Source organism: Pavona decussata, unplaced genomic scaffold, assembly GCF_977016875.1.
Source record: "Pavona decussata unplaced genomic scaffold, jaPavDecu1.1 SCAFFOLD_44, whole genome shotgun sequence".
NCBI lineage: Eukaryota > Metazoa > Cnidaria > Anthozoa > Scleractinia > Agariciidae > Pavona > Pavona decussata.
This window is the reverse complement of record NW_028145466.1, coordinates 1,262,813-1,285,159: the sequence shown is the minus strand read 5'-3', so window position 1 is coordinate 1,285,159 and position 22,347 is coordinate 1,262,813. Positions and strand designations below refer to the sequence as shown.

Sequence of the window (22,347 nt, the reverse complement as noted above, 5' to 3'; positions counted from 1 at the left end):
CAAGACGTAATGAGAATCACGCCAAACGAACATCTGGAAATTATTTATGACATTGAGTCCGGAAATCTGACCAAGATCGCACTTCTCGACTAATCGATGACTAGCCTTACAACGCTACAGTTATAACGGCGAAAAATAATAGAATAGCTTTTCAAACTCACGCTTCTTGAAGAGAAAATCCTTGCCCATACTTGTTAGTGTTTTCCATATCAGCTTAAGTCCCAGATGTTGAAATCAACATTTGAACAGGGAAGGGTTAGCGCCCTTTTCTACCACAAAATATACTTTGGCTGGCTCAACAATTAGCGGAAATTTCACGTTGCCCGAATAGAAATCATCCCTAAGACCTACTTTTTAAAGCCAAAGACTGTCAGCTCCTCAAGCAAAGCACACAACATGCTATCCTTTATAGTTCACGCCCGAGTAACTGAAAGTTACCCGTTTAGCTCAAAAGAGAACTAAATAGAGAGCATATTAGACGAGGCAGGACGCTGCACTCGTAAGACTTTTTCCCTCACTAGACTTAATAATGTCCTCAGGAAAACTTTGCATCAGGAAGCCAAACGAAACGCTAGGTCTAATGACTTAGTTCTGATCTGAGAGCGCGCGCCGAATTCAAAGCCAAATCGTTGCATGGTTAGAAGACGTTTGAGAGAGAGTGAGGCTAGGTTAGCAAATCAGGGAGAGAGGGGGCGGGGAGTAGGAAAAAAATACTTTGGTTTTATAAATATTTGCTAATGACCATTGTAATCTATTAAGTTACTAATGTAAAATTCAATAGAAAAGGCTAAAAAAAGATAAATAAATAAATAAATAAATAAATATCTTAAGAAAAGGTAACAGAAACGTCAATTTCTGTAGCCGCCTTCTGGAAAATCAGCTCAGAAAGCAAAGGGTATAGGCTCGAATTTCCCAGAAAGGATTGATATTCTGCTTTGCATCATAAATCACTTCAGAATGATCTGTAGCAATCAAACGAACAAGAAACGGTGCTTTCAAGAGTTGTATTTTTGGGCTAGAAATCATGTCCTTAATGAGTGTCATAGAACAAAGGCTAACAGGTCTCTTAGATACAACATATCCTGAAATGACACGCTAAGTTCGGGCTTCAAGGCCCTCTGTTAACATCAGTTACATTGCTTGACAAAAAAAAAGTGATTTAGACAAGCAGGGCTATAACATATGCACCATATTTTCATTTGTTCAAGCTCATTGGACCCATTTGACTTATACCATTGAGCTAATAAGCATAAGGGTATAGGCTCGAATTTCCCAGAAAGGATTGATATTCTGCTTTGCATCATAAATCCCTGCAGAATGATCTGTAGCAATCAAACGAACAAGAAAAGGTGCTTTTAAGAGTTGTATTTTTGGGCTAGAAATCATGTCCTTAATGAGTGCCATAGAACAAAAGCTAACACGTCTCTTAGATACAACATATCCTGAAATGACAGGCTAATTATAAGTTTGGGCTTCAAGGCCCTCTGTTTGATTTGTTTGCACAATGCACACTACCACATATCAGGTTATTAAAACTCAGTATCGACAAACATTTCTCGAAAACTTGTGTAATACATGAGTTTGCCTATCGAAGCTATTAGTCCAACCAAAAGTATCATCTGTCTTAGCTTTTATCGAGAAACTAGCTTGGCACAAGTACGTAAATTATGATCATCCGGGTGAGTGTGGTGCTGAGAAGGACTGTTTGTGGTGACTTTGACTGACGTTTCGACAACCTGAGCGGAAGTCATCTTCAGAGTCAAATGAAATGTCGAATGTCAGATATATATGTCTCTGGTTGTTGACCTGATTGGTCTATTGGATGATCATCTCAGTGCTGTGGATGCCAAAGTAGGTGGACATATATTTAAACAGTGTATCTGCACTGGCTGCTTAAAGAAAAGATTGTCATCTTGGCGACATATGCAGAGAAAAACATGAAGGCAGCTGATCAAGTAGTGGTTCTTCACAAAGGCTCTGTGCAAGGAAAGGGCAGTTTTTATGAACTACAAAATGAAGGGAAATTTCTTAATGCTGTTATTGATCCATCTGCCACCGCCAGCCAGGAACAGACAAGAATGCCGCAAGATAGAGAAGAAAGTGAATCAGCACAGTCGGATTATGGGTCATTTGATGACAGCTTTGTTGAGGATTTGGTACAAGTGCGATCTGCAATAAGAGTTGTTTCTGTACTGCTACTCAGAAAATAACAAGAGTATACGGATTAAAAGTGCAAAATTTCAATTCTGTAAATTTTTTATTGTTTGCATTGCTTATGTAATTAAAATTAGGCTTCCATTGATTTGTATTTCAACGCTTTTTGAATTATTGTAGCTTAATTATCTCTGGAAAATACATGGTTAACCCCAACATTTTATCTGGATTCTAATAGTCCTTGTTAAGATCTCTTTTTTCCGCATAGTTATAAGCCGCACAAACATCCTTCTGTGTTAGCAGACAGCGTCCGTAAAAAGCCTGACGAAAAACGGCACCCATTATGACGGGAGTTCATCTTAGACTTGGATCGAATATTCTTTAAGAAAGCCCCCATCAGTTCTACGTTTCCCCATCCATGTGTTTTAAATATGTACAGGTTAATTAACAACTTTTAAACATGGCTGGTTGCGTTTGTCAGGGTGACTTCTATAACTCGGTCCGAGAAGACCGTGTATAACAAAACAAGCTACAAAACAGAAATATACCTGAATTTCATTTAAGGGAAAATGTTGTGTTGCATCCAGTTCTAAGGTTGGCTGAAATATTCTGTAACTGCAATTCGTTTTCATTCCATTCATGCTCTTGTTTGCAGTCCCCAAATTAAATATTCAGTTACCACTCTAGCTACCCTTACCGAAATGCGAGGTGAATCAGCCATGTCTGACAACTGAGTGCATGTCCCTTCTATGATGTACTGATTTGCTGCTCAATCAGCATGGAGAAGAATTCTCAGTTTGCAAATCTTCGTCGTTTCGGGTTTGATATGACCCACAACAACTTAATTTCTCTCCTGCTCGTCCTTTCTCGGTGTACTTTTCGAAAGATTCTAAATCTACCCCAATGCTGCTAACATGAATATTTTGAAGTGATTTGTTACAATAAACCTGACGCTTGTTTGGAACTTTTAAACATGCTAAAGCAACACCACAACAATGACCGGTGTCATTCATGGAACAGTTATTTCTGGTGCATGTCGAATGCGCCCTTGACAGAGACAGTTGACGTTTTTTACAAAGGCAGGCGACTCAACTACATCATTAAGTCAGTTCTCCATTGTTTAAAAGACCTTTTGTTCTGGGGAAACGCACCGTTATATTTGTAGAGGTATTATTTACGAACTTGAAGTCTAAATTAGTTAAAAATCAGTCAAGTCCTAAACATGATTTCAGGTTGCAAACATATGAGTCTCGAAGCTGTAGATTGACGAAGGGTTAGAAGACCATTTTGAATACATGTACATTACAGATACGTTTTCTTGCGTTAAAATGAGAAAGGCATTAACTTGAACATTGACGTTCCACTTGAAGAATCTCATGAATCTTTTCAGCATATTTTAAAATGATCACGCAAGTGGCACCTTTTAACGTTAAACAACAAGAAAGTATAGACACTAGCTATATAGTATCCCCCTGTCTATTCAAACAACAAGCACATGTTCAGAAGTAGCAATATTCACTACTGAATTCGTAAAAAAAATATCAACAATTTTGTAACTTGGCATTGTTTTTTAACGTTAATCATGGTTTACACTAGTGACAAACGCCGAAATTCACTTCCCTTCTCAATGCATGTTTTATGCCACAAGTGTGTCGGACACAAAATAAGCAGAAAAATAATGACATCAGCAGTGACGACATAACGTATAAAACTGAAGTTTTCTGTGTGTTCTTATGCCCATGATGTTATATGTCATTATGTCCCCAGTGTGAAGCAGGCTTTTATTCATGGCATGGCTGAATGAACGTGCCGCTCACGGGAAATAACCAGAAATGGTCCGGCAATGCTTGAAGGGGAATTTGGTAATCTTACTGATTTTACGAGGATGTTTATATGGTTTTGCATCCCAGCTACACTAATATCGCAAACTTTGCAAAATCGATTCATTGCGATACTAAATCTTTGCAAATTTTGGGTTCTTTCTCGATATATCAACACCCGCTGTTAAGGTGATTCCGCTGAAAAAGAAGGAGTATTTAAAATTGTCTAAGACTTGGTCCAGTTCATGACTATGCTATGAGCATTACAAAAATGCAATAAAAAATGGGGGTCACCGTGCTCGTTTTTGTAGAACCTGGATGGCTATTATAGTAAATAGATGACCCACAAGGTTTATATTAGGAACGCTAGTAATCAGAAAAGGGAACTATCATTTCTAGAAAAATTAATTTCTTGCATTAAAATATCGAATCAGTTCAACAAAATTTACTTTAATCTTACACAACAAACTATTTTCATTGAACTGGAATTAAGATTATGAAGGAACTTAAAGATTTTGCTGCGTGTGCAGGTAAGCAGCACTACCTAAATGCGTGCTTTCGAAAGCATTCAAATAAAAATATCTCAAAGTAGAGTATTAAACTTTTCTTTAAATCGCGATATATAGTGGTCAACCGTATGACATTTTAATTGATGCATTAAAAAATGGGGGTCACCGTGCTCGTTTAGAAGAAAAGGACCATTTATTTTCCTGCCGAGCCTAAGCTCACGGAAATCCCGTAATGTTGTGCGTGCGCGCGCTCGTGCGCGCGCTAAATGACGCGAAAAATTATGCGCAGCAAGGATGCGCAATGCAATTCAACGGAATCACCTTAAGCATTAATGAATATGAATATTCTATTAAACGGGGGTACCCAGCCGAGGCATTCCACAGGCTGAAATTGAACTGGCCGAAAGAATTTAATCACGTATACAAATCTTCATGGGAGTTTCATATTATCGAATCCTCGCTGCGGTGAGGGTAAAAGGAGGAATGAGTTTGCAGAATGGCCTGTGGCATGACATGCGGAATGGCCTGTGGCATAATTATGCCATTCCGCACGCCATTCCACAGGCCATTCCGCAAACTCATTTAATTTAGCATACCAAACTAACCTTCGTAGTATCTGCATCCATTCGTACATTCTGTAGCCATTGCGCTCGAAAGTTGAATCCTCCAGAAACAAAACATCTAAACGATTTGTTTCCGCGACTGTGTACTTTGTATTTGAGATCGCTACAAGAAACAAACCGAGAAAAACTAGAGATCGCTCGTTTGGAATAAAACCAGCGAACCGAAAAACTTGCTATTAAAGAGTTTATACGCTGAACAGTCTCTCTGTACATGTGAGCTTGCTCTCGCAGGAAAATTACTTTTCGTTCATCCCAAAAGGCCTCGTTTTTATACCTGGTACCAGTTTTTTCCCGCGCACCCACCATTTGTGAAGCGGTGTGCGTTACGAAATTTGACCAACCAGAATGCGTTATTTGATCAGTAGTCTTCGCGCCCAAGAACATCAGTCTGGAGAGGTCAGCCTGTTGAAAATCTCGTCATTAACAAAGTCTGTGACATTTTATCCCCGTCGAAATTCGTTTCAAAGTTAGAGGAACAAATTGGCTTAATGCTGGTTAGGTTACCTTTTAAGCTGAAGCATTTGCTCGCGTTTGTAGCCATTTCAAAGGTGAAGACCTTGCGCCTACCGCCATGTTGCTTTGGTCGTTTATTTACTGCATTTCTTACTTTTGCCGGGTTTGGTCAATACTTTTTCACGTTAAGCTAGCTTATCCTTTCTACTTTGGAATTTTCGGGGTCTACCCGGGTATACCCCTTATGGTTTTCCCGTTGGAAGCCGTTGAACTAATAAAGAATCTATGAAGAGACTTGTAAAGCAATTAAGTAGCCCAAATCCCGGGAAACCGACCGGAAAAGCCAACGGGCAAATGCTATTTCTCTCCAAGAAATCCAAGAAAGAAATGTAGATCTCGCTCACCCTGAGATAAAACAGCACACTATAAAAATGAGCGAAAGCAATGAAAAATAGACTGCGAGCAGTCGTACTTTTTCTTTGGATCACGCACGCGAAGTGACAGTAAAATTATGCAAATTACAAAAAAATCGCGCGCTACAGAATGACTTAGGAGAAAGAGACCGCTCGACCGCTAGCGGTCTAAATTAATGTATAACTAGCGTCTATAAGCAGACGTGACGGCACATAATACTAGTTTAGGAATCAGCATAAAAAATTCTCGCCTTTGATTGTCTTCGAACTAACTTGTGTAGCAGTCGTTTTCGTTTCCTTTGAGCCAAGCGGGGCAAGTACAGTAAGCACGAAAGACGCACGAGGGCATTTGGCGAAAAGGACTCCCCCCGCTCCTACTTTTTTGCTCCTTTTCGCCCAATGTCCTCGTGCGTCTTTCGTGCTTGCCCCACTCGGCTCAAAGGAAACGGAAACGACTGCTGCGCAAGCTATCTTCGAACCGGGAATAACTCAACGAAACCGCCTTGTGTATCCAACAAGAAGCATCTACGGCTGCTACTGGACGTAAAAATTTGCCAAATTGCTGTCTTCAGTGATAGTCTTTGGAAAAGGAAGCAAAGTTTGAATGTCCAGTTTCAGTGCGACACTAAGTCGACCAAAGTCTTACGTTCGGGAGATGTTTACTCGATCGTGACCAGAGGCAAATGAGCAATTTCCATACTTTTACCCAGCACCCTTTGTGGGTGGTGACGCACACCGCCTGACGGTGTATAAAGGAGAAATCTTTAAGAAACAATCTGTAGGGTGTGAAAGAAATGTGATGTTATGTTGTAAGCCTGGTAAATAAATGATAGATGCATTTTATTTCAGAGTTTCGCGAGTATGCTTGTGTCACTAAATGAACTAATACATCTATCAATCTGTATGGTGTTTTCATCTAAATGTTAACGTATTTAACAGCACGATGCCATCCAAAGACTACGAGATCCTAGCAACCGATGAAAACGATGAAACGCGTCAAGAGAAGTCCTCTCATCCAATGTCTTCGGCAAATCTTCTCTCCCGTCTGACCTTCTACTGGATGAACGGCATCTTCAAAATAGGAAACAAGCGGTCATTGGACCAATCAGATTTTCTTCCGCTTCATGACGACGACAGAACACGTCACCTGACAGAGCAGCTTCAAAAAGAATGGAACAACCATGTACAAGAATGTAACAGCACCGCGGATAAACAACCCGAACTTTGGAAATGTGTTCTGAGAACGATCTCCTTGAAGGAAATTTTATACCTTTTGAGCTATTGGTTCGCAGAATCCATCTGCCGTGTTTCACAGCCACTTGTTCTCGGTTTGCTCCTCCGTTTGTTAAGTTCCACCGAGATGAATCGCACACTAACATATGCTTGCTGTTTGCTGTTAGCATTGGCTGGATTGTCCACTGCCTGCAGACATTACTCCGGTTACAGATTTGACTTGCTTGGTATGAGGCTGAGTAGTGCCCTAAGGGGAATCATTTATCTCAAGGCAAGAGTTTTAATTACAGTAATAAACAGTAATAATCAGAAAATAACGTTCAATAGTCTCCAACGAACTGTATTCTTCATTTCAAACCTGCAACGTTGAATTTATCATTGTAATCTTTGAACCGTAGCCTCACTGAAAATCTGGAATCTTGATTGGATCGAGTCACGCAGTATTCACGCTCCAAGTTTCGTTAGTTCACGGCATTTCATTTACTTGTAAACCTTAATTATATACACTTAAAATTCCTTCTCTTACAGTGATAGAAACTCTTTACCTGCTTCTGGCAGCCATGATTGTTGAAAGCGTTCCACTGCCGTATTAGGCTCTATTTTCATGTAATCCAATCAACATGCGAGATTTCAAATGAGGCTAATGTTGAAAGACTGTAATAATCAACTCAACGTCTCAAGTTTGAAACGAAGACTGCGATTCGCTCGAGATTGTTGGAAGCTATTCTTGAAGTAATACGCGGAACGCACTAGGTATTTTCACTGTATACTTCAGCTCCTACCTCTTCGATGACCGTTGTTCAGTCCTTGGCTGAAATCTTAAACACTCTCAACATCAACAGAGAAAGATAGAGAAGTGGATAGATATGGGACTGGAATAAATGTAAGCATGGTGTCTGACTGACGGATCGCATATCAGTCCGAGTAACCGATCAAGTGAATGACCGACTTTCCTGTTGGCTTTGCAACTATCTGTCTGACTGACTGACCACTGACTTATTGACTAACTGAGTGACTGATCCCGTGTGACTCGTTAACTGACTGTCAGAGCTATCAGACTCGGGGCCGTGTACCATGATGCATAAATTTAGCTAAACTGATGATTTTTCGTGTGTTTAAAAAAAGTTTACATTACATTACTAACTGACTTAAGTGAGTGAAGGAGTGCCTGTTTGCCCGAGTGACTGGCTGCTGACGGCTGTCTCAGTAACTGACTGAGACGAATGTTTGATTTATCAACACAGTTAGCTTAAGATAAATTGGCCACTGTAAAGGTGCTGATGTTGTGAGCCTAAACCCTTTGTCAGAGCATTAACCCGGCAAGGAATTGTAGTGAGTGAGTGAGTGAATGAATAAATGAACGAACGAACGAACGAACGAACGAACGAACGAAAACATGCCCACATGGTGTTTAAATGCACTTATTTCACTCGGTATATTATTAGGATAGTTTCCTGTATATATTCTTCTAATTACATGTTTTGCTTTTGTAAAAGTTCGTAATGATCACAATCATCGCTTGCAGTTTTATACGGGTTTTGTTATATCTTTGTATTTGTCTGCAGATTCCTCTCATCAGTCAGCAAAGCATTCGGGAAACAACAGAAGGGAATATCATATCCCTGATATCAAACGACGTCCAAAGAATTGAACTGGCCCCCAGATGGATATTTACTTCGTTCTGTGCTGTTTTCGAGCTTGTGGCTGTAATATGCTTACTGTTGTCCCTCATCGGTTGGCAGGCACTAATAGGAGTTGGCTTTCTAATAGCGTTAATACCCTGTGTTTTCAAAATATCGTCCGTTTGTGGTCGACTTCGAAAAGAAACCGCCGAAGTGACGGACCGACGTATTTCACTAATGAGCGAGCTGGTGACTGGCATTCGTGCACTAAAGACGCATGCGTGGGAGGAAAAATACCGTGAAAAGGTTGAAGAAGTTAGAAGGTGAGCTCAAAGAAGTTTAATGATCCGTGATTAAAGAAAAGGACCTGTTTTGTAATATGAAATTCCTCTTACAACATCGGGAAGCTAAAATTAAGGTTTTTCGCATAGGAAGAACGAACCATAATCAATTTTTAGCGACTTCTCTAAAATACACAGAAAGAACTTGAAAAGATTGGCCAATTTTTTGAAGTTGCAACCCCTTCTATCCTAGCCATCCGCAGCTAAACATAATTAATAGTAGTTTCTGTGCACTTTTCAACCACTATTTTAACGATTCCATATCAACCTTTGCCTATTGCTATGGTTTAAATTTTTTTAAGACAATAAACCTTTTGTTGTCTGTCCATAGAGATTTTTCTGTCCTGTTTCGCGAAGTTATAATCGGGTCAAATCGGATTCAGTCGGCAATTTGTCGCTGAAGACAATTTTTTCCCAACGGTAGCCTACTTGGGAAAACGAAAACAAACTCTCTATCTTAAACTTCAAAAACATTTCCTAGAAACTGAAACTTCTTTCTCGACGATCTCTTCTGATTGCGTGAGCGAAATGGTTCTTGTCAAGTGACAATAGCGGAATGATTGTTGTCAAGTGCACGCGTCTCTGTAACCATTTACATTAGCATAACTAGTACTATTGTACTGTTGTACTATTTACGTACTTATGATAACTAGTACTCATTGACCATTTATGACAACAAGAAAACAATGGAGTCAACTAAGCGCGAATTTCAAAGAAGCTCAGTTGCGCCAAAAAAATGTTAGAGGTCGGTAACTTTTCTCTATAGGCAATTCGCCGAACAAGCTGAAGGAAGGTCATCGTTAGAATTTCATTCATGTTGCGCAGAAGACTTGACAAACGTTGGCGGCACGCGCTTCTACGTGGAAAGTAAAGTTTTTGTCAATTAATAGTTTGCTGACGATTAAGAGACAAAGACGAGAAAACAATGCACAACGGCCATGAAAGCGTTCAAGTTAAATATACACTAGTGGAACTACTGCACATAATTGATAGTGTCGTTACTATATACGGTAGTTCTTCGCTGCAGGTAGGCTACTTTCCTCGCAGCGGCTATGGCTTTAAAAGCACCTGGCCTATTGCCGGTCATTAAACAAACCAGAAAAAAATCCTAATTACTTCTCATAAATTTTCAGTTTCTTATCCGATGACTGGGTCTTGCTTGTAGTTGTTTTGCGCTTTTCCATTTGTATTTTACAATACAAACCCTAGCCCTTTTAGCGACATTTCCCTTATCCCACCTCCGAGAAGGGTGATATTGTCAGCATCTGGTCATCAACGAAGATTTTGAATCTCGCGGTCGGAAATTTGGTAAGCGTCGGTTCTTTCAAGCTTTTGATCTAGAAACAAAAGAGCCTCAAAGCTGCAAACAACAAAAGTGCCCGTAAAAGGAAGTTAATCCAGTGCCATTGTCTACCAAAAATTAAAAAAAGTGTGTTTTTTAGCTATTCATAGTGACATTAAAATGGGTAAAACTGCCCCTTTAAAAGCATACATCGAGATTCGACATGTGTTTCATTTTTTGAGTTCTTTGCTGTTTTGCCTTTCTTACATTGTAGGGGTGAAATTTGGATTCTCCTTAAGAAGAGCGCCCTGCTGTCGATTGTAGAGAGTTTCCTATTTAGCTCGAGCACCGTGGCAGCTTTTCTGGCGATTTTGACTCTCCTGGTCACTGGTCAAGTCCTATCGCCTTCAATGGCCTTCGTGGTACTGTCTTTCATGAACCTACTACGAGTAACTCTATCTTTCAGGTTAGGTAATGCCATTCCTTTAACGTATGAACTATTTGTGTCCTTCAAAAGGATTGAAAGATTTCTGGTTTTGGAAAACATGCCCCTCGGTCAGCTGCAATACTTCCAAGCATCGTTTAGCCAAGAGAGTATTCGTAAAACTGAAGGAAATAAATTTCCCCAAGTGTTGGTCAGAAAACCTACAATGAAAACCGGTTCCACTGTTCAAAAATGCATTTCTGAAAATCAAAATACAGTCCATTACGCTTCAAATGATGGCGATGTTGCCAATGTCAAGTTACGTAATAAAGCGAATACTCACCTTGCAGTATCACGTCTTACATGTAAATTGAAAGAGAACGGGAATGGAGAAAAGTATCTTCTTCGAGATGTCAGTTTTGAAGCAACCGATAAAGGTCTTACTGTGATCACCGGTCACGTTGGCAGTGGAAAGTCAACACTCCTGGCCGCAGTCGCTGGCGAGATAATCAAGTCAAGTGGAACCGTTTTCTGTTCAGAAACTATAGCTTATGTCACACAGACGGCTTGGATTTTCCCAGGAACTCTTAGAGAAAACATCTTATTTGGTGAGGCGTACGACGAAAAGAAATACACCGAAGTAGTCAAAACATGTGCGCTGAAAGAGGACATTAAAAGATTTCCAAATGGTGACCTTTCATTTGTTGGAGAACATGGAATAGTATTGAGTGGAGGTCAGCGGGCTCGTGTCAATCTGGCACGCGCAGTATACGCAGATACTGGTGTGTATCTATTGGATGATCCTCTCAGTGCTGTGGATGCCAAAGTAGGTGAACATATATTTGAACAGTGTATCTGCAGGCTGCTTAAAGAAAAGATTGTCATCTTGGCGACATATGCTGAGAAGCATATGAAGGCAGCCGATCAAGTAGTGATTCTTCACAAAGGTTCTGTGCAAGGAAAGGGCAGTTTTCATGCATTACAAAATGAAGGGAAATTTCTCGATGCTGTCATTGATCCATCTGCCACCTCCACCGAGGAACAGACGAGAATTCCTCAAGCAAGAGAAGAAAGTGAAACAGCGCAGTCGGAGTCATTTGATGACAAATTTGTTGAGCATCTAGAGGTCTCAGAAGAAGATAAGGCCACGGGAAATATTTCCTCAGCATTGTATTGGGATTATTTTAGAGCGGGAATGAATCTCACTGCAATGTTAACAGTTGTGTTTCTCTTCCTGGCCTCCCAAGGTTAGTTTGTTTACAGTATGCCCTCAGGCATTACCACCAAACGAGATATCTCTCTAAGATGATTATGAGAGGAGCTTATCATCAAGTTTGACAGATTGAAATTCCAATACGATCTTAACCAATGCACACTTTCGATTTCTACTGAAAGTCGAAACTCTTTCATCTTCATTTTTTTTTATTGTCGTAGAATTTGACCAGGAAATGTTGCGAGTTTACTCATTCGGTAATTCCTGATCATCTTGCCACAGCAGAGATATGAAGAAGGCCGAATAATTTGCTTGTTTTCTATTTTTCCTAGTTTCGTTAAGTTATTGTGATGATTTTGAGATTTCTTTAATTGACGTCACGCAGTAGATGTTAATGTGAATTTCAACGGCTTTACCAACGACTGCCGTTATCAGGTGACGCGTGTCGGCACGTCAGTTATGAAAATTAAGCCCAAGTAACGCCTTGACCAATTCAGACACGGAAACAAGAGCATGAAATAAGTGTCAAGGGCAAAAACCTCACCCTAGGGAAACACAATTGCTAGGTCTTATTCTATCTGACCAAATGGGTAAGAAAATACTACTTCTGTTTGCTCGCAGCCAGGGTTTGCATTAAACAGTGTAACCAATGCTAGAGCCCGGTTAACGCAAAACTCCAGCAAACACTCACAAAGTCGATTTTCAGCCATAGTCAACTGATAACCCGTCTACTGTGTTAGAACAGCGGTTTGTGGTTGTAGCTTCTTCCCATTAGCTTGATTTATCCTCTTTAGAAGTCTTTTGACTGTTGAAATTGCCTGCGTGGAGATCGATTTGATTTTTATTTGTTGCCGCAGTGGCAAAGTTTTGGAAATCTTCCAGGGAAAGAAGTTCACGTCTCTCCACTCAGGTATTCAGCGATAGTGTAAGCATGGCACATTCCGGGGAGGTTTTCAAGATGACATAAATCCGGCAAAAAGTCCCAAATTAATGTTATTTTCATTCTTTTTAGTTGTAATGGTATCTCCTAACGTCTGGCTTTCTTATATGACAAAGATGACCGCGAAAAACCAACAACATGAGACAACATTGGGTATTTATGCCAGCCTTGTCTCCGCTGCCTTTGTTTTAGCCATCATCCGTGCCTATGTTTTCTTCTACGTTTCTCTCAGAGCTGCTGAAAATCTTCACAATAAAATGGTCGCCTGTGTTCTTCAAGCCCAATTATTATTTTTCGACATAAACCCCGCGGGTCGAATATTGAACAGATTCTCCAAAGACATTGGAGCAATTGATGAGCTTCTACCCAAGATGTTTCTGTTAGCCACCCAGTTGCTTCTATTTGTGTTTACCGCAGCGTTGGTGCCCTCTTTTACGAATTTCTGGCTCGGTTTCTTTACACTGCCCATTTTCATGATATTCGCGTACCTAGCGCGGTATTACTTGAAGACTTCAAGAGATTTAAAAAGGCTAGAGTCAATCTGCCGCAGCCCCGTGTTTTCACATTTCTCTGAGACCATGGCTGGATTAGATACCATTCGCACTCGGAAAAAGGAAAGGGACTACATTAACAAATTCTATCAGTAAGTACTGGAGTCCTTGACTCGGAGCCTGTATCTCTCACACTAATCCTTGGATTTATCCCTTTTCCTAGTAGATCTATTTTTAGAGCGGGTCTCAAGAGAACTTTGGAACGCCTACAGTTTTAAACCCAACCAATGAAGAACAATTACAACTAAAGTCTCATACGGCATTTAGTCGGGGAAGAGTTGACTCAAGGAGTTAATAGATATACAGGCTCCTAGTCATGCTCTCCTAGTCATGCTCTCCATGCTCTGGGCACGAACAAAGATTGTTGTTCGTTGTTGTTGTCCAGGTATTGTTATGATGCGGCAATTGTAACCAGATGAAACATGACAGAATTATGGTCACCACTGAGCAAATTGAAATGAACCGTGAAGAGATTTTAGCCATGTAGATCACTTTGGATGAAAACGTACGCACTCTAGTGTCCTCTTTAAAGTGGTAGTCAATTGAATTGTCAGTTCCTTGTCTAAATAAGATGCATTATCATTGATTTGTCTCTAGGCATCAAGACCTACACAATCAGGTGTTTTCCATGGTATTAGCGAGCAGTCGGTGGCTTGGAGTAAGAGCTGATGTCCTCTGTTCAGTGTTTATAGCCGGAGTTGCTTTGTTGTCCGTTCTCCTATCTCATCATCCAGGTAGGAACTTAGACAACTGATAAAATTTAGAACATGATGTCTAAATTTCAGAGTTAAGTTTAAGCCATTTTTTGTCATTGTACAACAACTTATCACGTTAATCAGACTTAAAAGACGACCAGGAAGCTATCAATGTCAATAATAACTGTCTCGATTTAATTACCGATCAAAATTCATATCTAATGGTACAATAAAATGATAACAAAGCCTATACGTATTGTTAGATAGTTTAAATAATTGTTAGATAATACAAGATGACAACAATATAACAAAGAAAAACTAAATCTTAAAACGCTACCTCTACACGTTGTTCTACGAATTATATTTCTAATTATATCAACTTGCACGGTTACAAACGTCATTCAGGATGAGTACACTCTGTTTTTTATAAGAACTTTTTTAACTCGTGAATGCGCGCATGCGCAATGAACGAGTTATAGCGATAGCTGACTGTTGACTTGGTTGGTCGTTCGGTTCTGTCGTTAACTTTCGGGCTTGCGCAGTAAATGAGTTTTTTAATTCAATTAGTGAAAAAAACACGCGAACATTTATTGTTCACGGCGCATCAGGATTTTCTTATTCAATATGTAGAGAATAATTTGACGATCATTTAGTGCAAGAATGGAGATTTTTCGTTAAATCTGAGCAAAGTTACAAGTTTTTTTCAGATTTTCAGAAAGTTTGGGGTCGTAAACTCAATTAGTGAAAAAAAAAACACGTGAACATTTTTTTCACGACGCATCAGAATTCTCTTATTCATTCTGTAGAGAATAATTTGACAATCATTTTAGTGTAAGAATGGAGATTTTTCGTTGAATCTGAGCAAAGTTATAGGTTTCAGTTTCGTTTTTTTTACAAAGTTCAGTGTCTTTTAAGAATTGAAAATAATTTAATTTAGAAATAATTTAATTAAAATATAATTTAATTTAAAAGTAATTGTCGTCATGGACTTTGAATAAACAAGACGCTTTTTAGAGCTTTTACCTTTAGCACTAGTGGCCTTATTGGCCGTTTTTATACTAGAGGACGCATTATCCGTCTGGACGAACTTGGGCAAATATTTGTTGTTCGTCTGGTTATTCGTCTCTAGTATAAAGACGGGCACAAGACGCATTATCCGTCTGGACGAGTTATCTTCCGTTGTTCGTCTTGAACGACGCACAACGGAAAATAGTTTGTCCAGACGGATAATGCGTCTTGTGCCCGTCTTTATACTAGAGACGAATAACCAGACGAACAACAAATGTTTGCCTAAGTTCGTCCAGACGGATAATGCGTCCTCTAGTATAAAGACGACCATTTATTGTAGGCCTCGCCGATTTTTTAACCTAACCTCCCTTCGCGATTGAACTAACTGAATCGTTTTAGGCAGAAATAATGCGTGATATAGCGTTGCGCAACTTGAAATTTTGCCACCAGAAAATGTCTTCAGCTGCAAGAAGCACTCTTTTTAACTGAAATGTTCACTGCTAATCATAACTTTTTGCATACATGAAAACTCGACATCTAGATTAGTTCGATAAAAAAACTAGTTTTGCTGTCAGTTTTCACGCGAAAGCGGAACGTGCCATGTCACGCATCATTGACGTCGTAAACAAAATTATGCAAATTTCTGGTGAAAAAAACACTTGAAGATCTTGTCAGCTTTCATAGAGGTTTCAAAGGGAAAAAATGTTTCATTTTCGAAATTTACAACTGGTAATTTTTGGGAAAGCAAAAGGACGCAGTCGATAAATAATTCTTATTTAGCAAGAGCTTGTCATATTTCATTATTTTTACTTGAGGATTGCGTGGACTGAACTCCAAAAGAAAAATTTCACGCATTTATGTCGGGCATGAAATGTAATGCGATACTTTGTTGAACAGATTTCCCTTTGTGAGATCGGCTTGAAAAACGCAAATCTACCTGGAAGTTAAAAAAAAAGTATGCCCTACAGTAATTTTGTAATTTTAATTCCCAAAAAAACTTCACTTGCCCATCGGGCAAGTGATGGTCAGAATCCACTAGCCCGATCGCAAAATCCAGTAGCCCCGGACTATCGGACACGAATTTGCATGACGTAGCTGCACATGGCGTGCTTCTATGAACTTTGAATTAAAAAAACACATGATTTTTTTTTAATTGGCGCATCAGAATAATCTTATTCAATCTGAAGAGAATAATTTGACAATCATTTTTATAGTACAAGAATGGTTATTTTTCGTTACATAATCGGGCAAAGATATAATTTCTTTTAGCTTTCAAGGAAGTTTCCGTAGCCGTCTAAATTTCAATTACTATGTGTCATCTGCATTCACGAGTTGGCTCACAGGAGCCTTTGATTTGTAAGAACGTCGAGGCTGAGATTAACCAAAATTTTAAGAACGTATTAAGAACATTCCTCAGGCTGAGAGTCGGTTAAGAACGTTTTTATTCTGCTTATCTGCATATAAAATCAAGGTAACAAATGTAAATTAGCCAAAATACTTAAGGGCATGTTTTGTATAACATTTTAGGGTGACACACAACTCGGTTTGTCATAATCAGCAGTTCTTGATACCATATCTCAGCAGGCAATGCACTTTGATAGGTTTCCTGGTCATGTCCGCATTGATTTACTGAAATACATGTAGTGTATACCATGTAATATAAGAACATCTTAAGCGCAACGTTTTCAGCCTCAAATCGCAAAAAATTATATGAACGTTCAGTCTCAGCTCCAAAATCAGACGTTCTTATAAAAATAAACAGAGTGTACTCTGTGATCTTTTGGCGTAGTGATGAAGCCAAAAGTAATTCTTGTACCGTGTAGAGTCTGTTCAAACTTACTCAGTTTGCCAAAAAGTTGCCACTAGCATTTTTTTTAATAATTGGTGGATATCAGCTTACTTCGACGAATTACGCTTTTTACGACATCATTTTAGAAGGTAATTCTAGTAAATTCACATCCCACTCTTCGGTACTGCAAGTGGCCAAAAGACCTTTCAGGTTAGAGCGATCTCTTTGTGGAATGAGTTACAGCCAGCAGCAAAACTGGGCAAATCAGTGAATGTTTTTTTTTTTTTAAATGCACAATACGTAATTGACCTGACGAAGACTAACGCTCGAAACGTCAGCATTAGAATCTTCCTACGGTGGATAAATTCACCTTTGTTTATTAACTCTGTTGAAAAACCAAACATTCGTTTCTACTCCCCAACGACACAGCACCACAGTTTCTTTAGAAACTAACTGCCCTGATCCAATGAACTCAAGCGTTTACCTAAAAAGAAGCTTTCGAATGACTCTTTCACGTAGGTTATATTTAATAAGTGTCTTCTTTGCATCTAGTTATATTGATGATTTTTGCTTTCTTGATGAAATGCCCCTTGGGGCCGAGCCAAAAAAGTATGTATGTATTTAAAATATCCAGCGCACGTTGCTACGTTTGAGGATATTTTCAATTCAGTAGTTTCAAGTCTACAAGTTTCGGCATTTAGTGAGTCAAGCCCAAATTTTATTAATTGTTTTCAATAGCCAACGTTTATTACGAAAGTGCAACATGTAGACCGGATGTAGATCGTGTGTAAATGAAAGAGGTTTAACACCGTTGACCCCATTTTGAACTACCTTCTTCAAAGAAAGAGGTAAATATATTTGCATATTTTAACTGTGCCACTTTTACTTCTTTTGCAGCATTAACTGGACTCGCTCTTGCCTACGTTGTTGAGACATCCAACATGTCCCAATATGCAGTGAGACAGTTTTCAGACGTTGAGAACCAGATGACGTCCGTCGAGAGAGTCATGGCCTACACGATCCTCGACCCTGAACCGGGGTACAAAATCAAAACACGTCCACCAATAAACTGGCCTCATGAAGGTCACGTGAGCTTTAAGAATGTTGCCCTCAGATATTATCCAGGTGGACCACAAGTGTTAACAAATTTAAGCTTTCAGATTCCAGGAAAAAAGAAAGTGGGAATTGTCGGACGAACTGGAGATGGAAAGTCGTCCATTGTAGCTGCTCTGTTACGCATGCCTGAAGCTGATGGAGAGATACACATTGATAACGTACCCATCAAAAGCATTCGACTACAGGAATCCCGAAAGTGTATTTCTGTCCTCAGCCAATCACCTGTTCTCTTTAGTGGGTCGCTTAGAAAGAACCTCGATCCACTGGAGGAACACAGAGATGACGAGCTATGGAATGTCCTTGAAGAAGTGGAACTAAAGACCATGGTGGAAAATCTGGAGGGAAAGCTTGACTACGTTATTTTAGAGAGAGGAGAGAACCTGAGTGTTGGAGAAAGGCAGTTGATCTGCCTGGCTCGTACGTTACTACGACAAAGTAAGATCGTCATACTGGATGAACCCACAGCAAATGTGGATCCCAATACAGAGGCGACCATCTGGACCACCGTGCGCGAGAAACTAAAGAATTCCACTGTGATCACTATAGCGCATAGACTGAACACTGTTAAAGACTGTGACGTCATCTTAGTGTTAAGAGAAGGCCAAGTGGCTGAGCTGGACACTATTGAAGCACTCATGGGTCGGGAGGGAGGGATTTTCTACAACATGGCCGCTTCCCAAAATTTATTTCTTTAATTCGTTTACATAAAAATTGCTGTACAGCTGTTATAACCTCAAACATTATAATCAACATATTTTTGTCGAAGCCATAACTACGGATAACTGATGGTACACTTAATTTATCTGCATGCGTTTATCATAGTAACAATTCACCGCCGGCTTACTTTGAAAGGCGCCGTTGGACTATTGAGTTCAACGGAGTAGCTTTCTCAGTCTTTGTCTTATTTTTTTTTCTTTTAACGTATAAGAAATTGCCATCACCCATACAGAAATTTTGCAACCACAACAACAAGCTTTATTTCCCCCATTCGGTCAGATTACAGTTATAACCAGTTAATTACAGTTAATTATAATGTAAACGTTAAATACAGTTAATTATATTTAAAAAAGAGAGGAGGGACTGGCTACCTGGAATAACTATAGAGACAAAAGAGGAAGGCAGCCAGTTTTACAAAAGTAATAATACTAGTTTAGGTCGGCACACATCAACACACCCACACATTTGACACAAAACACACAGTGAGCACTAAATAAATACTGTACTAGAGAAATAATACTATAGAATAAATAAGAGGAAATAGAAATAGTACTAACTAAAAGTGTATATTAATAATTAAACTAATAGAAACAAATAGATCGTGAAAACTGTTTTACAAATGTAGTATTTCAGGCGCTTCCTAGTATCTTTCGCAATATTGATCTTTTATCCTTTTCTTGAACATATAACTGATCATTATCGATAGAATTCGAAATAGAAGGGCCTAGAAACCGAATGTTAAATTTACCATAACTAGTTCTTGCATAAGGAAGATAGTGAGACTGTTTTGCTACAGATCTAGTATTGTAATTATGAACATTAGTTACTCTAGTGAAGAAGGAATGAAAGTTAATTGATGGTTTGCATGTGACGTCTTGGCGGCCATATTGGTGTACAGGAACAATAAGATTTTTCTCCTCTGAGAGTTACGTTCCATTTTTATGCAAACTATGTGAACAAATTTTCTTTTGTTTTATGCACCAACATGGCGGCAATGCAAACCACCTATAGGTAGAAGCTGATCATAAAATTTGAAATGTGACAAGATCATAGAACTAATTACCAGGGGAGATTTAAACAAAGAGGGCTAGAATGACCATTAAATTGAGAGAAAGTGATAATAAGCACTGCTTTCTTTTGCAGTACAAATACTGATTTGAGAGTTGTTTCGTATGTGTTGCCCCAGATGATAATACCGTAAGTCAAAAAGGATAAATTAACGATAGTTTTACCAAAATACTTAATTCAACAAAATCCCTTAAGAACGGTGCCTACTAATACCGAAGTATTTTTGTACGGTTTATGACTATGCGGGAAAAGCAGATCTTAGCAAGGGCTATTGAAATCCAAAAAGAAAATTGGGGGTAACTACGCATTTTTCAGAGAAAATTAAGCAACAATATTACTAAAAAACGCTAAAATATAAAGCAATGTATGGGATTTTTTCCTAAATTGAACCTTAATTATCTCTGAAAAATGCATGGCTACCCCCATTTTTCTTTTGAGATACCAAGAGCATTTGGTAAGTTCTGCTTTCTCCGCATAGATTTAAACCGCGCAAAAATATCCCTGTATTCGTAGGCACCACCCATAGGAAACCCGAGTATCTCGAGATGCGCAGAACGTATGCGCAGTGACAATAGTAGGCACCGTCCTTAAATACCTTTAAATGCCAATACTTCTTTTGATTTTTTAGCTATAAATTCCCTCCTTTTTAGAGTTGCTTAAAAGGAATATGTTTATCAAAAATAGTAGAAATCTTATAGTATAACGAGCTTAATATGGTTGAAGGATCCTGATCTGACAAGAGGACAGTTTGTCTATTGACTGATTGAAATTCATATGACAGGTCCTGTGGATTAAATCTTGAATAATCTCTTCTATACAACTTGACATTATTGGAGAGAGATGACAATTTATCAAAGATACGAACATTAGGCAAATGATCTATGGTCATAACTGATACTACCACTGATCGTGAAATGTTCTAATGAGTTAAAAAAAATATCATCAATTAGTGTTTTCCAGTAATCTTTTAATCTTGTAGCTTGCCATATCCGAGGCTGACAACAAAATGAACTAATACCATTTAGAAAATCATCAGTTAGTTGATGAGTTTCAATTTTGAGAAGATAGAGGTTAAAATCCCCTAATATTGCACAATACTTATTTCCTCGATCTATCTTCTCTGCAGTAGAGCTCAAATACTCCAAAAAGCTGTCTAAATTGCCATTAGAATGCCTGTATATAATGCCACAAAGTATATTTGAGCTATAGCTATTATGTATTTAAATCCAGACAGGTTCATAATCGGCAGTGGTGGTTGAAAGTTGTGATAGGGCAGTAAAATTCAAGTGATAACACCCCCAGCATTTGAGAAAGAAGGTTGTGAGAAAAAAAGAGTATCCAGGCAGTAATGACCATTAATACTGTCGTCAAAATTTATGAGTGTCTTAAACTTGGCCAAATCCTATAATTAAGGCACTGATCTTTCACGAGACAATTTGAAACAACTGGACGAGACAACGCTTAGCGTGCATCAGATTAGCCTAAGATTAAAAGTAAACCTAAGGTTAGCATCTGGGTTGGAGTAAAGGTAACTTCAGTTTTTTACTTTCATGGAAGCGGTGATAAGAAAACGTCTGCAACATTATTGTTCATCCACTTTGGCCATCGGTATTGTCAACTGCAGTCAGGGACAGGAGGCGAAAATTTGAATCATTTATTGTTCACCCAGTCAGGAGTACCCAACCAGAACATTAAAATAAAAAACTTAAGATGTTGACTTTTGTGTTCCCAGATGGTTAAGTGGCCTTTTAAAGGCATATTTTCGTAATCTAATACAGTATGATCTGTTTGAATAGTTTTGTTGAAAATTTCTCAGAAAGGTTTAGGAAACGGAATCTTATTTGCTGATTTTACGAGCTGCTCTTAACTTCACAAAAATGCTGGCTCAGTAATATGACTTCTCAGTTTTTACCCCTCCAAAAACGAAAGGAATTATTTTTAGCATAGTTTTCCCCTGTAACCAAAATTTTGAGCTGATATATCGCCGAGGAAAACCTTCGATTTTCTTTTAAAAGTTACTCTAAACTTCTAAGGCGTTTAGAGCCTTCGAACTGAAATCAAGCGAAAACGAAACACCTATACAGCTATGTTCCCCTACTTTTTATTTTCGAACACTAATTCAAAGTTCACAATTGTACCCAGTCCCCAAAAGGTTTTGGCCACAGGACTCCCCATTTAATGCGCTGATTAATTCAGTCAGACCCACAATATCCGCGTTCGCCCTCCACAAAGGGGCAGGGAGCAGATAATTTGAACCGGATTTTTCCTCTGCAATGGCTGGTGAAAGTTGAGGGGTTTTCGTGGTCAGAATTTTGCCTTTGTGAAGGAATTGCTCACTGCAAAGGGGCTTCAAACGAGTTTTTGAAGGTGTCATTG

At 39.0% G+C, this 22,347-nt stretch overlaps 1 protein-coding gene across 1 annotated transcript; it reads left to right on the top strand.

Moving 5' to 3' along the window:
• Window positions 1-6,915: 6,915 nt before the first annotated feature.
• On the top strand, window positions 6,916-19,855 carry LOC146482762 (ATP-binding cassette sub-family C member 4-like). Its single transcript, XM_085106841.1, has 6 exons — window positions 6,916-7,476; window positions 8,771-9,150; window positions 10,725-12,121; window positions 13,100-13,670; window positions 14,176-14,312; window positions 17,968-19,855. Exons 1-6 carry the CDS (start codon window positions 6,916-6,918, stop codon window positions 18,879-18,881), a joined length of 3,960 nt encoding a protein of 1,319 aa, XP_084962967.1. The 3' UTR covers window positions 18,882-19,855.
• Window positions 19,856-22,347: the final 2,492 nt, after the last annotated feature.